At 39.6% G+C, this 19,832-nt stretch overlaps 1 protein-coding gene across 1 annotated transcript in view; it reads left to right on the forward strand.

Moving 5' to 3' along the window:
- Nucleotides 1-19,832, forward strand: part of LOC127582551 (janus kinase and microtubule-interacting protein 1-like) — a 183,999-nt gene that overhangs the window by 117,965 nt on the left and 46,202 nt on the right. Inside the window, 6 exon segments of the mRNA XM_052037908.1 lie at nt 2,702-2,785; nt 7,056-7,118; nt 11,741-11,839; nt 13,403-13,501; nt 14,681-14,734; nt 15,989-16,054. Coding sequence (XP_051893868.1) covers nt 2,702-2,785; nt 7,056-7,118; nt 11,741-11,839; nt 13,403-13,501; nt 14,681-14,734; nt 15,989-16,054 — 465 coding nt within the window.

The following is a 19,832-nucleotide window of genomic DNA, read 5'->3' on the forward strand; positions in this document are numbered from 1 at the left end:
CACCATATACTCTGGCAGAGAGTTCCAGATATCAACCATCCTTTGTGTAAAAAGAAACTTTCCCCTCAGATCCCCTTTAAATTCAAAGTCGAGTTTATTGTCATATGCACATGTATGCACGGGTGCAATGAAAAAGTTACTTGCAGCAGCATCACAGGCACATAGCATCATATACACAACATTCACAAGGAAACCATAAGTTATACAAAATTACACAAGAAAGAACAGAATTAGAACAAACACAAAAGAAAAAGTCCATTGTAGTGCAAAGTAGTCATAGTGCTGCAATACTGAGGTAGTGACTAGTGTTGTGTAGGTTGATTTACAAACCAAATGGTTGAATGGTAAAACTCCTTCCTTGCACCTTAAACCTATGGCCTCTTGTTTTTGATACCCCTACCACGGGGAAAAGATTTTGATTATCTACCCTGTATAATTAATAATTATACAGACCTCTATCAGGTCACCCCTCAACCTCCTTTGTTTCAGGGAGATCAGGTCCAGCTTATCCAATCTCTCTCCATAACTAAAGTCCTCCAACCCATGTAACATCCTGGTGAATCTCCTCTGCACTCTGTCCAGTGCAACCGCATCCTTCCTAATGTGTGGCAACCAGAGCTGCACACAATAATCTCATTGTATAGCCAGTATTTTGTGAAGTTGCAACATTATCTCCAAACTTTTATATTCAGTGCCCTGAGCTAAGAAGGCAAACATGCCAATTGCCTTCATCATCATTCTATCCACCTGTGTTGCCACGTACAGGTCTTGAACCCCAAGGTGCAGTTTATAGAATCATACCCGACAGAAACAGGCCCTTTAGCCCATCACTTCCATGCCCTCAGTTGCACACATCTATACTAATCCCATTGCCTACATTAAGTTTGTAGCCTGTGCTTGTCTAGATGCTTCTGAAACATTGTGAGAATATCTGCTTCCACCACCTCCTCAGGCAGTGCATTCCAGATTCAACCGCACTCTGTGTGTAAAAAAAAATTCTCTCTCCAATCCCCTCTAAACCCCCGATCGCTTTGTGAATATGTAGAGAATGGAGGGAAATGAACCGCTTGCAGGCTGAAGCGATTAGGTGTTGTTATCTTAATTAGTTTGGCACAACATCATGGGTTGGAGGGCCTGTTTCTGTGCTGTGTACTGTTTGTTCTATGTAAACCTCACCTTAAACTTATGTCCCCTTGTTTTAGACACCCGCAATGTGGGGAAAGAAGATTCTTGCTGTTTATCTCATCTATCCCAATTTGGTCCCTCTTCTGAAATTCAGTTCAACTTGGTTGGGATAGATCCCATTCTTATTTAGTTAAAACTGTATCACAAACTGACCTTTGGGTTTGATGGATGGATTGAAGATTGTTGCCTTGAAATTGTTGTGATTCCACAAAGGTGCTAGATCCCAAAATGGGATGGGATTTCGAACTGCCCCTCAGTTGTATTGTTGTTGAGTTGGGGACGTTTAAATATCTAGGATGAGCAAGAAAGCCACTGGAGATGTGGCCAGAGTATCTGCCTGTGGATGATTGAAGGAAGGAGGAATAAAATAAGGAAGTGCTGAAAGCACTCAGTCACTAAGGCAGCAACTGTGGAGAGAGAAACAGAGTTAACATTTCAAGTCAATGCCTCTTCCTTAAGATTGGAGAAGTGAGAAAACAAACATGTGTTAAGTTGCAGTGAGTGGCAGAGGTGGCAAGAACAAAGGGAACATCTGTGATAGGGTGCAGACCAAGGTCGTCCTGGTGACACTATGCTTTTGGAGCCATTGAGTTAGCAGATGAACGACGATAGTTAGAGAATAACAAAAAAAACAGAACGTGCTAGAAGATGAGAAACAGAATACAACAGTTGCTGCATATCTGACACAAAAGAGATGGCTAAAAATATGGAGCAGATCAGGCAGCATCTATGGGAAGAGAAGCAGCATTAAGGAGAGGATAATCTTACATCAGAACTGGCCAGTTCTCTCTCAGACAGGGAAAGCTGGCTGCCTGAAATTACTGAATGTGAAAGGAGGAATGTAACTTTGTTACATTTTATGACAGTTTGCCAATATGGCAAGATCATTTAAAGTCTACATGGTAGAAATTAATCTTCTGTTATATGTGCTAAAGCTGTGATGTGCATGTGTTGAACCCACTTCTGAATTTCAATTCTATTAATGTCTGGAATTTCAGAAGCACAGTTCGGTGCATAACATTACTACATCGTGCATTTAGCACATTTCTCCCCTATGTGTTTAATATTGATAATCTATAATAGCTTCTTAAGAATACTAATGTCAAACAGTGTCAACTTTTTGATGTTAATTATCTCATATAGTTTTCAGTGAATTAAGACTGGCTTTATGTCTCCTGATGTGATGAAAATTACTCATAGGTTGTTATCTTTGTTAAATGGTAGAGGGTTACAGTAGGGCTGCAGAGAAAATCTTCCCACTGGTTGAGAAGTTAGCAACAAAGCGTGCCACTTTTGACTTGGTGCAAGGGGTTTGGGAGACACTTGTGTTGGTTGAGATGTTAAAGCAGGGAGTATCTTTTAAGGAAATAAAGCCATTGCAAGAGGAAGAGTGAATAGTAATGTAAACTAGTTCTGGGACTGTGGTTATTATTAGTCCAGTAAGGAATAACAATTGAGAAAATGGCCTAATTTCATGCTGTAGATTTCTGTAAAAATTGCAATTGTGTTTTAACAGACTCGTGAACAACTCCAAGCCGATCTTCTTCGCTGTCAAGCTAAAATTGAAGATCTGGAAAAATCACTTGCCGAGAAAGGGCAGGTAAAAGGCTCTGAGCAATTTCGTGTGGAAGTGGCTGTAATACTATTGTGCACCGGCATCCTTGGCTTATTTTTCATGAACTGCAGCTCTTAACTTGCTTGGAGACTGTATGAAATCTAGCTTGTAAGATCAGACAACCTTCCTTCTACTAAACACAGCTTCATTTTTCCCAAACTCCAAACAGGTCATTCACACACAATGTTATCGTGCAATGCATGCATCACAACTAAACATACTTTAGAGGACTAATTTTTCAAAGAAAACTAAATTATCGTTAATTTATGAAAACAATTAACCTCTGTCCTTTTTCTGCTCCACTCGCTTATTAATGCAAGCCTTCCTTTTGTTTGTGACATCATACCTGGGCCCCTGAATGCCACAAGGCTGCTGGGAGCTGAAGGTTTTGGCCATTGAAGGTTTACAGCTGAATGCTGAGACATCAGTGCGGGCCTGATGCTCCGTGATTTTTGTTCAGGTCAGTTTCAAAGCTGTGGAATGAAGTGACTTTATTTTGACTTTCCTCTTCTTCCTGTTAACCCTGATGCTGAATCAGGTGGCACAGTGGCGAAGCCAGCAGAGCTGCTGCCTTACAGCTCCTATGGCCTGGGTTCAATCCTGACCCCTGATGCTGTCTGTGTGGAGTTTGCACATTTTCCCTGTTTCCCCTGAATGCTTTGGATTCCTCCTGCATATTAAAGATGTGCGGGTTGGTAGGTTAATTAGACATTGTAAATTTCCTCTTGTTGATGAGTAGGTGGGGACAATAAAATGGGATTAGTTTAAATAGGTGCCTGATGTTTGGTGCAGACATGATGGGCTGAAGAGCCTTTTTCTGTGCTGTACACAGGAATTTTGCTCCTAGCAAGTTTAGGAATTGTAGTTTGTTATAATGTTTGTTTCCCTTTGTTACTCTTCATTCCTCTTCAAATACAATTCAGAACAGAGATACATAATAAAAAATATTTTCCCTAGCAGGGAAAATATTATTTTGTATGTTGGCTGGCAGGTTGTGGAGTAAAGTTCTTGAGTTGTATTGCAGATCCTTTGCTAATCACAAATGCTTTGGTCATTTGTATAGGTGACGTGACATGGATTGTGAAGGGTGTCTAAAGACACAGCAGGATAGAAAGTTGTATTATGTTGCTTATGCTAAATGCAGCTAAATGGTATGCCACTGATTTCAATGGAACTGAATCATTAAAGTACAGTAAAACACACAACCTTGACTGTGTGTACCCAAGTTGGGCAAATGATCACAAACAAAGTTCTATCCCACTCAAGTCTAAATTGAAAGGGAGTCCTTGTAAATGAGAGGGGACTGGTTAAATCAAGAAGTGGTTGGGTGAAATAAAGCCTGCGTTTTAAAAAGCTGTAAGATTTTAAGAAAGGTGTGAATAAGGAAGTGAAAGTGTTCCACAGTTATAAAGTTCCAGGAAAAAAAATGGCAACCTGACAGTATTGAATTCCATCCAGTGAGGACATGGAAGGACGTGTGGTGAGCCAGATTCCTGATTTAGTTTTTTTCTGATCACTCCCGCTCACCCTGCAGTGATTTGATTTCGGCAGATTTGGGACAGGTGTGGCACATTGTTCCCTCTGTCTTGCACATCCCATCCACTTTTCCCAGTTAGCACACTTAATAGGCAAAGCTATACTTATCTGTATGAGGGTAATCCATCATTTGTCCATTTTGAGGTGTGTGATGTCCAGTTTATTGACAGGGCCTTGAATGTAACGTTCCAGTGCTGTCAGAGTGCAGTCTCATACTTCATCATAGAGACATAGAGTCTTACAGTTCTGAACCAAGCACTTGGGCCCACCATATCTATGCACACTATCTGGCACCCATCCATGCTCACCTGATTTTCCAGCACTTAGCTCATAGCCTCCTCTGCCTCTGGTGATTTAAGTGCTTGTCTAGATACATCTTAAATGTTGTGAAAGTACTTGCCTCCGCCACCCCAGGCAGTCCATTCCAGATTCCAGCCATCCTCTGGGTGGAAAAAATTCTTCTTTGTATCCCTTCTAAACCTTATCTTAAACCTTCTATTATAGCACCTCCACTACAGGGTATTATTTCTTACTTTCTACCTTATCTATATCCCTCATAATTTTGTGTGCCTCATTCAAGGCAACCGTTTGCCCCCTCCATTTCAAGGAAAGCAAATCCAGCCCATCCAGTTTCTCCTCAGAACTGAAGTGCTCCCTCCCATGCAACATCCAGGATTATCCCCTCTGCACACTGCACACCAGCACTCTAGCTGTGGCCTAAACAATGTATTATACAGTTGTAGCATTACCTCCCTTATATTCTGTGGCCATCTTCACCATCTTATCTACCTGTGCTGCCACCTTCAGGGATCCTTGGACTTGTACATCAAGGTCCTTCTGTTCCTTAGGGTCCAACCATTCATTATATACTGTATGTCCTAGTCTTTTTGGTTTTCCCAAAAGAGAGATGGTTGTTTCTGCTTTGAGGTGCAATTTAATATAAAGTTTGCATTTTACAATAGCCAGACTTTACAATGCAAGAGTGACTGTTGTTGATAAACTAAGAACATGCACCTTTTATGCAAAACATTGCAAAGTGCTCCACCGGAGCAGCAGCAAACAAAATTTGATGATCACATGTATTGTTGGTTGGGGACACTGTACAGTCGTAACAATGAGTTGTATTCAACTTCCAAAATTCATGTCCGAAACAGGGCATAAAAGCCTCCCACCATTCCTGCCCTCGGCTGTATTTCATGTCAGGAATGAAATGTCAGTCTTTCTGATGACAGGAATAGAATAAACCTTTCAGTGCATGCAAGTTTCATAGATTTATTTAGCTGATACAATGAGACCTTTTCTTGCATCAATTCCCATGGTGGGAAAATGGAGGTGCTACCAGTATGAGTTCTGTTAACCCCTGTCATACTCTGTCCTCTTCATTGGCATGGCTGATCAGTTCCAGATGCTTAATGTTCAGTAATGACATTTGCCGCAGTAGTGGCATATCAGTGCTGGATAAGTGGCAGCTTGGAATGTATAATTGTAATACCATGCTTTTTCCCACACCCTACTTCCTGGGGTCAGTACTCCAAGTCATTGGAAACATATAATCCAGCAGCAATTCTGTTATTAATGTAAACAGTTTAAAATAACCATATTAACTGTTAAGTTGCACATTGAAATACTTACATTTTTCTAACTTTATTGAAGCAGCTGTAATTTTCTTTTTCTACAATTATGTGATATTTTGGTTCAGCTTACTGTAAGTTTATTTTGCGTATGTGTTAAATTATTTCAGTTTATGTGTAATGTTTTTTCCCCCTCCACTTTCCTCACCACCCACACAATTCCAAAATTCTCCCTCCGTTTATTTGGATGTGTAAGTAGAGCTCTTTATTGAAACCTTAATAGCACTCAATACATAGAAAGAATAGTTTCACTGATTAAAGTGCACCTCTGTTATTTTCTCCCTCAAAATCAATTTTAGTTTTAGTAACTGCAGACCAGGATAGTTTCACTGGCTGTATCTTACAGTGCTTCGCTGTCATTTTTAACCCCAGCTGTCCAGGCTTCTTGAGCTCAAACAAAATGTAAAAGTAAAGAAATTTTAACTTGCATAAAGCCTACTTTCAACCTCAAGTGTAGAGTCTGCATAAGTCAAATGGTAAAATGAATTTCTTGCGATTGCAATGCTTAGTTAGATCAACAGAGAAATTGCATTCAGAATACAACTATGAAAAGCAGTTTTTCCCCCAAGTTCATTAAGACCTTTTGTAATGAAGTTGAGCTGTGTAATATTAACATACACTGTCCTTTCATGAGATTGCATCGGCTGCTACTATACTTAAATGACAAGAAGCTTATGCCCAAGCTCAAAAAACAGAAATATGTCTTTGGTCACGAGCACAAATGTATGCATTTGGCATACAATGTGCACACTGTCCTTCACACAGTCCCATTAACTACAGTGGATCCAGTAAGGCAAGAGGCAACAGTAGCCTGTGAGAATTCTCATGCACAGGTAGCAGTCAGAGATGTAGTTCTCCCCTTAAAGAACTGTTTAGATTTTGCATGTTAATATCACACAGCTCAATTTAAATCCATTTGTATTTTGGGGAACTTCTGTGCAAAACACAATGATCACAGTTTTTTCAAATGTTTCTTTCTTTACACCCACAGTTATATACAGCTCATCTTTTAAGATTTTGGTTTTTTTTTGCACAGGAATTTTGTAATGCATTTTCTTTCTTGTTTCTTGCTATTTTGTATATTTTAGGATTCAAAATGGGTGGAAGATAAACAGTTACTTTTTAGAAGCAACCAGGAACTGGTTGAAAAGGTAAATGATGCAATAGTAGTATTTTCACACATTTCATTAATTCTACACTTTTTTTCCCCATATAATTTCTTGTGTAGACAATTAGCATCATTATGACTGACAGAATTAATGAACAGAAATGAGGTGAGGACCATCGCTAATCATGGTTGAATGAAATAAGCTAGCTCGTCGATAGTGAATGCTTGTTTATGTCGGATCCGGTTATTTTCGAATCCACAGGTTCTTTCAGGAGTCCAGGAATGAGTTGAAAACAACTTGGTGCTTCACAAAGTTTTATTGGAAAGGTTTAAAACAAAGAAACAATCACAGAGCACGTGGCACTAGCTTTTATGAGCCGAGACAAAGGAACAAAAGATGAGCTCAGGCCGGGTGGGGGGGGGGGAGCAAGAGAGATTAACAAAAAACGACACCTTTAACACCTGAGATAAGAGATAGTCCAATCAGGAAACCTATGAGATACCTGTGGCCAAACCAACCAATGAAAAAAAACATATTCACCTGATGGACGAACCAATAAACTAGTAAGCGGCCATTCCTTGTGCAGCCACTTGAAGTAAATTAAACACTATACATGTTAAAAAAAACTAATTAAAACAGTTGAATCCAACACTTACTTGAGCCACTTAGTATTTTTCTTAAGGAGTTCTCACTTCACTGATGTTTTGCAATTATTACTGGTCCTCCCCAAGTTACAAATGGCTGACTTATAGACAGACCATACATCAAACGAATGTTTGGGAGACCTATGGGATGAATTTGCCGGTTGCTGCGGGGTTGTAGGCATCTTTTGCCGGGTGGGAATGGGGCACTTCCATGTGATTTCTCTCCCCAACCCCGCAAGCCGCAACAACTGAGTCGAGCAGAGCTGGGAACCCTGAGCAGACTTGCTCACTTGCTGATTCAGGGAAGCCAGCTGGTGGCTGCTCTTCCTGTGCCTGCTCAAGCTCCCATCACGGCTGTTTCTATGACCACCTCTCACACACTGTTTTTTGTCCATTTCCAACATACGAACTGTTTGGGTTATGAACAGTTCTCAGGAACGGAACCCTGTTGTAACCTGGGGAAGACCTGTAGTTGTATTTTCTCAGGCAATATTGCAATCAATCGTGATCATCTGAAAGATTACTCATTTTGCTGCCTTTTTTATGTTCTTCTGCTCCCTAACTATTTTCAGATTAAATCTTGGCTTGAGAGGAGATGCTGATCGCATTAGCAGATGTGTGTAACATTCAGCTGTCTCTGATGTTAGTAGTGTTATCCAATGAGCAGAGAGTTGTAGTCATTCCTAATACTTCACCCATAATGTTCAATGTCTCCTTGGTTTGCATAATATTAATTAAGTTTATTTCCCCCATTTTTTATTCTTCTTTCTTCCTTTGCTATCTGCCTTTTGTGGTGTTCGTTTCTCCTCGTTGTTTGCTCTTGGTCTTCATTCTCATCTCTCTATTCATTCACACCACACTGTGCAACACCTCTCACAGCAACTCCTGTGCATTATGTCCAATTTTTGTTGTCTCCAGTGCCCTTAATCAGGGTTTTGTTCACTGATAATATGTTTTGGATTCAGTATGTTTAAATTTATGGTGTAGAATTTCCACCAACATTGGAATCTCCCTGCCCGGTAGAATTGTGGTGTGTGGGGGATATACGCAGAGGGGCGTTGCAGTGTGTGGGTGCTGAAAGGAAGTATTTTTGAATTGCCATTTATTTCAGCTGGTCTTTCATCATGTAGGAGAGCCTTTATGGCCCCTGCATCCATTTTATTCACAGAGTTGGGAGGATTTTAATGTTTGAAGGTATCACACTTCTAACAATGTTGGATAGGATTGTCACATGGAGAGTCTCCCAATTCTCTGCTTTGCTTTCAGCAGAAAGTCTAGGAAAATCGAATGTGCTTTCTCTGGAATTCCACCAATCTTATAGCAAAGCAACATTCAGGATATTTCTACACCAATAAATAGTTACTGTGTGATTAATCTAGAAGATGCAGAGTGTGATTAATCAGAAGATGCAGAGTACTTATGTAGTTAGACTCTGAAATGGCAACATGGCTTTTCCATTCTCTCTCCCAAATAGGTTCTTTGCTTCTTCCTCATCTTTATTTTGGTTTTAACTTTAATTTTCAACTTTCTAAATCTTTCTTTTGCCCCACAGCTTTCTGGTGTGTCATTCATTTCAAACAAAATCCTGTTTATTTTTCTAAGTGAATTTGAAACCATCACCTCCAATGACTGACAGAAATTATCTCAAAATATGCATCTTTTAACCTTTCTTCAGAAACCTCTTCAACTAAAAAGGGCAACTGTATTGGCAGAAACATTGACAATGCTTTGTATAATGAAATATGGCTTTGTTCTTCTGATATCAAGAGGAGTGGAAGTATTTATTTTAACTCTGGGTGATGGTTTAAAATGTGCAATAGCCAACTGGTAGTATATCTCCTGATTTCTTTATGACTGTTGAAAAGAAAGAACTTGAATTTACATAGACCCTTTGTGATCTAAAGACATTTAAATGTTCTTTACAATCAAGGCATGAGTGACACTGATGTGTCATGTTTCCATATGTGTTAAAGAGATGGTTTAAAATGTGACTTCATCTGAAGCATGATTTTGTGAATTTATGCCTCTTATTTCAAGCATTTTATCTCCTTACATAGAGCAGGTGGATCTGAGTCTACGGCCAGATTAGCCATGATCTTATTAAGTAGCGGAGCAGGCTCGACAGGCCAGATGGCCGACTCCTGCTCCTATTTCTTATGTTCTTAGGTATCATCAGCCGGGGTTCATTTAGGAGGGTGGAGACAGATTGAAGGACCACTACACTTACTAGTTCAATACTCACTGCCAGCCTGAATTTGTCCTGTTAAGATGATCTGTCTTAGTCATTACAGTATACATTATGCATCTATGTGTAATGGTGAGATTATTGTAGGAGCTAAAATTAGCTGCAATTAATATCATCTTGCACTTTGTTTTGAGTATTCATTTTTCAGGATGTGCCCAGCATGATCAAGGCCAATATTTCTTGTTCTTGAGAGGGTAAAGGTACTTATTCCATGCCAGCTAGCAGTTATAAAACAACTGAATGACTTACTAAACCATTCCAGAGTCAATTATATTCTTGAAGGGCCAGAATCAAATATGAACCAGGCCTGGCAGAGACAACAAGTTTCTTCCCTTGAAAGACATGAGTGGACTAGATGAGTTTTTATGGCAATCTTCGTGGTTACCATTACTGAGGCATGCTTTCTTTAACATTACAGATTATTTAATTAGTTGAATTTAAATTCAAAGGCTGCCATGGTATGATTAATCCAATCAATTAATGGTTAGTTCAGTTTTCTCATTCTAATTACTGTGATGTCCATCATCAAAATCTTTTGCAGTGATGTAGCTGCACCTTATCTTACTCTTCCCCACCCCCACCATTGTTGTCATTACAACCTGTGTGTAAAGCATTGAATCTGGGTCTTTCACTTGTTACCCTTTGGCCATCTGGTGGGTTTGTGGGATTCTTTTGAATCATAGATTGGCAAAAACCTGCTTGTGTTCCTTTTCACACTCATGACAACTGAACTTAAATTTCATCATTTTTTTCCGTTTATGGTGGATGAGTGAAACACTGTTTACATTGTTGGTTTGCTTTTTATTATTTCCCCTGAATGATCCTTGGGAGATTTTCTAACCCAGAATAATTAGACAGTGATGACATATGCCAACATATAGACATACGTGGACTAGCAGGCATAGGTTCAAGGTGAGAGGTGCAAGTTTTATAACGGACCTGAGGGGTATCTTGTTCACACGGAGGGTGGTGTGTATATGGAACGAGCTGCCAGAGGAAGTGGTTGAGGCAGGTACAATAACAACATCTAAAAGATATTTGGATAAGTACATGGATAGGAGGGGTTTAGAGGGATATGGGCTAAATTTAGACAAATGGGATTAGTTTGGTGAGCACCTTGGTTGGCATGGACAATTTGGGCCTAAGGGTCTGTTTCCATGCTGTATTACTCTATGACTAACCACAAAACCTGGCACAGATCTGTGCAATAAAGCAATATTTCAGAACTTTCATTATCCTTCATGCATGCTGTCTTGTATAGTTAAGATTGAGTAACCTGATTTTTGTGAACTATAAATGGTTTCTAAGTATCGGTAGTGAACCGTTTACTTATTGTATTGGTGCACACTGATCAGTGTTTCCGTAAGTTATAGGGAAATTATATTCAAAAGCTTTTAAAAGTTGTACCAATACCCATTGTCACTTCAGAAGCCCCATTAAAGTTTTCAAATGGTGAATGATTCACCTCTCACACAATGTTTTTTAAACAGGCACCAAAGATCTTAGAAATTCCATTATATTGCATTTCATTGAAGTTATGCATCGTTGAACTAAATTTTCCAGCTTTATGTGGGTTGCACAACCCAGCAGGAGATTCAGGCCTCAAAATCCTGTAGCCATTGTTATTGGTGTAATTATGTGCAGGGGAAACCTCTTAAGGTTTCAGAGTGTCACATTTGGTGATCGATAAAGTGATGTAATTTGTCGAGTGTACACAGCTAAATAGCATTAGGCAGGTTCCAAAATATTTACATGTGCTTCTAATTTTCTTATAGATTCATAAATTGGAACTTGAAGAGCTCAGACTGCAGAATGAGGTGCAAGATGCAAAGGATCAGAATGAGCTGCTGGAGTTCAGAATCTTGGAGCTTGAAGTAAGGCATTCCATTTGTAAAGTGTCAAATGGAGCAGAAGTGTATGAACCAAAAAGGAGGACCTTTGTGCAATGATACGGTGTGCAGCCACTTGTCCCCCTGCGCTAATAAACACTGCCTTTTATTAATGCTTAGTTGTTTAATTTTGGAAGAGCTGAGAAGCTCTTTCACTGCCTGGAGTTTTGATGCCAGGGAAAGTCTTTGAATATATTACAACAAAATTTTAGCACACAATTGAGATGTATAAATAGTTTATAATTTATATAGATTATAATTTAGAGTGAAATATTTTTTTGAATTTAATAAAAAGATTTTGTTTTTGCTACTGCTTGCATTCATCATTTATGTTTCATAACCCTGCATTGTTCATCACCTTATTCACATAAATGAGTCTGAGTCTGCCTTTATTATCATGCTACATACACGTTTTATGTTTTATAACACACTCACTTGCTTCGGGTTTTTATTTTACTCTGTAGAATCTGGTAGAAAACCAGGGGCTTCACAACACTGCCATGTTGTTCTGCATATGATTAGAATGCATTTCACATACCTTTCAATGCTGGAGCTGCAAAGAGGCTGGAAAGTATAATATAGCAATATAGCCCATGAGCTTGGTGCAACTGCTTTAAAAATAACTGTGGTACTGAGAAAGAATGCGGTTGGCTTGCCAAAAAAACAATACTTAATTCTACAGCAATAGTGTATCATTCTTCGTGACCCACGTTTGGATTTCAGGGTTCTGATTGCACCAGAAGTTACTTTGCAGTATATCCATCATATTGTTTGATATCATTATTAGTTTTCAGAATACTTTGTCTGATCTTTGGTTTGTACGAATGTTGTTGCTTTGTATAATAAAATGAACATTCATATTGATGTGAACCGTGTAGTTCAAGGCTGTGCAGGATCACTAACCTGAAAGCTTTGTATTTTTTTTTGTTGCATAAGCTTATGCGATCTATTATTTGGCAATCATTTTGGGAACCGTTCTGCTTTTGACCAAGATTCAACTGAAATCCACTTAGTTCCAATATCCTTGTTTTTCCATCTGGTTCATTTCAGTAGCACCATTCTTCCATAAGAAAGTTGCAAAGTAAGTATGGAAAACATAAATGAGATAATAGATAGCACCAAGTTTTGAGAAAACAACAGAAGCTGGTGTTTCCAGTTATTGTTAAATCCTCAAACTATCTTTTCTAGATAATCTTGTTGAAGGCTGTGATTTTCTGTTTAAAAAAAATTACTTATAATTATGTGAGTTAAGCTTCTACTGTGTTAATGTGTTTAAAGCTGTGTTCGATTCTTTTAAATATCTATTGTTGTGTAAGATAGTCTATTTTTTCAGGGAAACTGAGAGCCCTTTTTAATATTAACATTATACAATATTAAAATTGGTCTGAATATGAAGGAGTGAAAACATTGGGTGTAAAATTGAGTTCACAGCTGTTAATACATTTCAAAGTTTAATCTTTTTTAAGATTCCTAGTTCTTGTGCATAGGTTTCTTTTCTGTCTCCATTTTTGTAATGGCAAACTGATCAGATGTATTTCCCGTTTGTAGGAGCGGGAGCGAAGGTCACCAGCTTACAACTTGCACATGTCAGCGTTTTCTGAGAATGGAAGTGCCCTTCAGCTTTATTGTCAGCAGGAGGGCATTAAGGTGAGCTTGATAGTTGTCAGAGTCTGCTTTTGTCTATGGTCTGGAGACGTTAACTTTGCTCCATACAGTTTGATGCACGGAGACTTGTACATTTCAACCACTTGTAAACTGTGGCAAAAAAATGCTGCCTTTTGCATTATGCAAGCTCTCGAGGCATTCTGGGACAATGTAGAATCCTGTTCCTCTTGGAACTGCAACTCTAATTCAAATGGAGGTGATTGGAACTTGTGTCCTGTTAATGCATAGATATTTGACCATGAATGGTCAAGTGGTGTTCTATTAATGCAACGAGCTCTCACAAGTGGGTGTAAAAGTGCCTGTGCTGCCACCTCTAAGCAGGCCATGAGAGTTGTACCCAGCTGATATCATATTTTGAAGAAATCTGTTGTGCACTAATTGGCTGCCACGTCCTTCATTTCAATAGTGGTTATAATACAAATGTACTTCATTTGCTGCTTGCTTTGGGCTGATCTAAAGTCATGAAGGTGCTTTATAAATGTGAGTCCATTTTTCTTTTTTATTGTTGACCAGGGGCCAGTAATGAGTGGATTGTCCAGATGTCTGTGGGTTTTAGAGCAGATCCCATTGAAACTTAAGTGTGGCTTGATGTCAACATTTGGTTGATAACACTGCACATTTTTCTACTATATTTTTATGTAATTGATTCTGCCCATGCTTTCTGTTCTGCTTTCTCCAGGATGATGATTGACCCCTCCCTTTAGGCTGCGTGGGGGTACATTGAGGAAGTTCCCAGGATATCCAGGGAAATCTGTCCTTTGTATCTTTAAAATTCTTCAGAGGAATTCACACCAACCAAAAATTAGCTGGAGCTCCTTCAAAATGGCCCCCAACTATAACCTATCCAGAGGCTAAAGATTTCTGTGAAATGTTTCAGTCCCTGCAGGATTAAGTTTTATGAGGAATGGCAGCATGACATGATACAGTATTCAATCTTAAATGTGCGACTCACCATGTGATGTTACCAATAAAAATGTCCCCCACAGTTAGATAGAGAAAGGCATATATCTAAGAAAAGCAATTAACTTTAAATCCTCTCCAGCACCATAAACTGAAGTTAATTACATTACCCTTAGTTTTAATTAACTGATCTATCCTTTTGATATTCCAGTCGTTGCAAAGATCTAATTTTTTATTAATGATGAGAATCCTTTCTTTCAGGATGTGGTAATTCCTGATCTAATGAAGAAACTTGATATCCTAGGAGATAATGGGGTAAGACTAATTCAGACAATGAAACTCTGCCTGGAGCTCTTACGTCATCCCGATTCTGAGCATCACATGTTGTTTGTGCCTTTCATTCCGTGTTGTCTGTGATCCCTTCATCGTTTAATTTCAGATAAAGCATGATAAACCCTATTGCAATACTGTCATCTTTAAATGCTCCAAGGTAGCTCTCAAAGGATAAGGTAAATGATAACTCTTGAAGTGAAATACTTTTTAATTTTACGACATTGAGGCTTTCTCAGGTCAGGTGTCATACAATAGCAATGGGACAGAATTCTTTTCACTTTTCCCAATACAGATCCTCCCCAGTTTACAAATGCATGATTTGTATGCAGCTCATTAATATGAACAAGCATTTGGCAGGGTGCATTTGCCAGCTGCTGCGGGGCTGCAGGCAACTCTGCCGTGTGGGTACTCGGTTCACAACTGCATTTCTGACCTGCAAACTGTCCAGATTACAGGCAGTCCACAGGAATAGAACCTGCTGTAACCTGGGGAGGACCTGTACTGTCACTTTTCCACCTTGGGTGATTTTTCCATTCCTGTTACCTTCAAGCCCGCAGGCCCAGTGACCGTTGCTTTCTGACAGTCCTGAGTATTGCATCAATGCCCCAGGAATTGGATTGAAGCCATTGGAAACTGTATACAGTACTTAAGCACTCTAAGTTTAGCATAAAAGATCAAATAGTACCTTTACAAAGAAGTATCCCAACTCACTTGACCTGAAATTTGTTCCTCAAACAATATCATGAGGCACACATTTTCTGGGAGTCAGCTCATTGCTATTTTTGGGACTTGCACAAGTTGTTTGGGACATTTCCCACAGAACAAAAGTGACTTCTCTTTAGTGCAGTTCATTGGATGTAAAGCACTTTCGGATGTCCTAATATGTTTTGAAGTGGACTTAGAAACTTAAAGGGCCTACTTTGACACTTGTGTATGTGTAATATGTATTAGAACTCAGTTTATGTAGAGTTTACTTTGAGAAGAGACAAAGTAATGAGGAGCATCTAAATGAATGTTCATTTTGTTTGATCTCCTGGGCATGTCACAACGACTGTTTTTTTAGAATTTGAATGGCGCCGGAAGAGTGATGACACTTGTGGGCTGCCCCCAGCACATTCTCAGTAACACAAAAAGATGCATTTCACTGTGTGTTTTGATGTACATGCGACTAATAAATATATATCTTATCTTATATCTAAACTCTGTTACAATATTTTGCCCATCTTTATGTTTCAGAACCTGAGAAACGAAGAACAGGTTGCAGTAATTCAAGCTCGTACTGTGCTTTCGCTCTGTGAGAAGGTACATCCAAACCGTGATTGTTCAGGGAAGCAGGAGGTGCATTCATCTCTTGACACTGTACTGCTTCTGTTTATCTGTTTCCTGAAATAAAGGTTGATGATCTTTCATATCCGTCACCAATCTCAGCACAATACCCCTTTGGTAGGGTTTTCTTTTTTAAAAAGTACCATCGGTGATAATGAGTAATGATGTAATTTTATTGCCTTGTTTCCCACTGAGCAGACTGCTGAGTCCTCAGCATCCATAAATTATTTTCACAGATGGATATTCTTGAGAACCATTCCTGTGTGTTGACCCTGAGGTCAACCGGGTTGCAGGCTGGAGATTCCAGTCGGTTCAAGATCAACCCCTGACATTAGGTGCACATTGCAACAATTAAAGTCTGTGACTTGCAAGACCTGAGTTCAGGTTTGCGTGCACTTGTCCAAGCCCAGGTGATCTGAAAATCAATATAAAGTCCGTGGACATCCAGTTAATTTTTATAAATTGGCAGAGTACCTGGGTTAAGTGTCAAGTTTTCAGGTATGCACATAGAGGCTGATGGCCCTCTGGATTCTGAAATTGTGCAAAAGTCTGCATCCAACAAATTCCTGTTGAGTATGTCACATGACAAGTCACAGTCTAAGCATCAGCTTCTTGGCCTCATTGTTTATATTTTTTTAATGTGTTTGAACGTATGGATTTACTGCATGGGCAGTAATTGACCATTGGGTCATGGATTGCTGCTGGGAGCCAAAGGCATTAGTCACCAAGAAGCTAGCTGTTGTTTTTATCATTTCACTACAAAACTCGATCAGCTGTGACTAGAGGGGTCATGTTGGAGTAAACATGCATGATCCAACTTGGTGTGTTGTACCTTCACCTGTATTAAGTGTTAGACATTTCTTCTTTTTCATTTGTATTATGTGACTGTTCATCCAGCTCAGCATGACTACTGGGTTTGAGAAAAGTTGCTGCTATATGGCCACCAGTTTCTGCTCAACATCAGGGTAATAAATCAATCTGAAAGGCTTCATTAACAGCCCATTTGTAACTTCACATAATACCAATTGATAACTCACAGGGCTGTCTACTCCATATGTATGTATTTTCATGACTGCTGTTACTTTTACTGCTTCAGTGGCCTTTAATGCAGTAAAATATCCCAAGTCACTTAACTAAAACATTATCAAACAAAATTTGACACTGAGACACATAAAGAAATATTAGTATATGACCAAATGCTTGGTAAAAGTGCTGGACTTTAAGGAACATCTTAAAGGAGAAAGGAATAGAAATGTAGAGGGAGTTTTGGAGGCAAATGTGGAGATAAGAGCTGAAGTATAGTGGTGGAGTGGTGCAAAAAGTGATAAATTGGAGCAACATAGGCATCATGGTGAGGGGGGAAGGGTTGTCATGCTGGAAAAGGCTACGGAGATAAAGAGGGATGTGAAAACTAGAATCAGTACTTAAAGATGGGGCTGTTGCTGGTGGGGAGATTGGTGAATGGAAAATGGTGTTACTTACATCGCAGGAACAAGAATATCTGTTCAGCAGATTTTTCTCACAGTACAAGGTCGGAGGCAGTGCAGGGGAGCTGAGGAATAGTCGGATCTAGAGAAATAATAAAGGTATGATTGAGAGTTCTGGCAGCAGATTTATTGAGACGGAAGCAGAAGTGGGCAATATTGCATAGATGTTAGGAGGCTTGGTGTCTCGGAGGAATATCTGGTCAAAGGTTCAACCTGGTCAGTAGGACACAAAGGTTGCAAACTGCCTGGCTTAGCCTGGGATAAGTATTGGAGCTCTGTCGACCTTCTGGCTCTGTTAACTTTTGAATGAATGCTTAGCTTCTATTTGACTGATGAATTTAAGCAGCTGAACAAAGCAGACTAGCAAAGCAAGACCCAAATATTCAGTTTCTTCATGATACCCAGTTTATTAAACTTTTCTTCTGTGTGGCAGGACAGCTTTACTATCAGGCTGACCATTTTTCTTACTATACTGTGCTGTAAAGTCTTTCCCCAGATAGAAGCCTTTGACATTATGCAAAGGTTAGACACCAACCTCCTAGCAAAGGGTATTGAGTACACACCGTTTGTTCACTAATCTGTTACATAATAAAGTTCAATGCCATGAACCTCTCTTGGGTGTAATGCCCCAAATTTTTTACATTGATATTATACCTCTGCTCATCAAAAGGGTATAAGATGCAGTCATAATTGCCAAGGCTACATAGGACGACATGGTAGTAGTACAGCTGGTAGAGCTGCTGCCTCACAGTTCCAACAATCCAGGTTCAACCCTGATCTTTGGTGCTGTCTGTGTGGAGTTTGCATGTTCTCCCTGTAACCATGTGGGTGCTCCAACTCCTCCCAAAGACATGGGTTGGTAAGTTAATCGGCTAACGTACATCATCCCCAGTGTATAGGTGAGTAGTAGAATGTGGGGATCAGAGTAAATGGATGCCTGATGATCAGTGTGGACTAGATGGGCCAAAGAACCTATTTCCATGCAGTACAACTCTATGACCAAGGGGACTTTTCTGCAGTTACAGAGCAATGGTCTGAATAGAATGCTGGTGCCTGATAAACATTGTTGGAAGCTCCTAATTCCAGCAATATTCTCATAAGCCTCTACATTTTCCAGCCATGATTGTGTTATCTTGCAGACCACTTGCTGTGGAAGAATTGTTACCTGGATTACGACAGAAATTCTTACCAAAAATATTTCATTTTCAATAGAGTTCAGGCTGTTGTCGTCTTCACCATTATGTGTTCGTAGTATTCCCAGGTCTTTGGATTGTTTGTTGTAAATCCTACTCCCTGCAAATACTGCCAAGAAAGCTGGTGCAGATGCAAAATACAAGCCAACATTCAGATATGTAAAGTTGTCATTTAACTAGGAACAAGATGTGATAGAATTCTCAATTAAAAACAACAAATTAGCTGAGGCATTTCTTTGGACAGTGAAATAGTGTTGATAGGACAGGTCCTTTGTTGCTCCAAAAATAAGTGTGCCCCTGTACCTACACTTTCCACCATAGACCCCTGGCATTCCAGCACTCCAGAGCGGGTGAGTGTGCTTTCTGTGTTATCACAGGGCAGACTCCCTCTATACTCACAGACGCTTTGACAGCTGATGAGTCTCCACACTCATCCCCCTCCCCACCTCCACACCTGCCAAGCCATCAATAGTCAGGGTGATTGAATGTGAAAGCTTTGGACAGTAACAAATATTCAGTAACATTCAAGGTATGCTAAAACATTAGAACATTGCTATTTTTACGTTCAACTAGAAAGCATGCATGCATTAAAACAATTTAAATCATTAAAAGCAACAGTTAAATAGTAAAAGCATAATGACTTGCCTTTCTCTTGGGAGAAAATGTCTCCCACTCATTTGCATTGGGCCTGATCAAGCTTACATCAGATTTAACCTAACCTAAGAGCTGGGAAACTGGTGGAGGGTCACACTGCGGTTCCCTGGTGCAACATAGGCGCAGCTGCTGCTAGCCTAGGTCGAGACCAGTCCTTGGAGTCAGGCACTTCCTGAGGTATACCTAGATAAGTGCCACAGTTATCAGCAGCGTCAGGGCAGAAGACATCCAAGTACTTCAAGGACAGATTATAGATCAGTGACTTTTATCAAGTGAGTTCTGATCAAGGGTTAACACTGAAAATATGGACAAGTTTTTCTGATCAACCACAAAGTGAAGTTTACAACTGACCTTGGAGGAAGAAGGTGTGGTGGAGACCTAGCCATCTCTGTGATGTGGACTTCTCATTTTCAAAAATCA

Source organism: Pristis pectinata, chromosome 2 (assembly GCF_009764475.1).
Source record: "Pristis pectinata isolate sPriPec2 chromosome 2, sPriPec2.1.pri, whole genome shotgun sequence".
In the NCBI taxonomy this organism is placed as follows: domain Eukaryota; kingdom Metazoa; phylum Chordata; class Chondrichthyes; order Rhinopristiformes; family Pristidae; genus Pristis; species Pristis pectinata.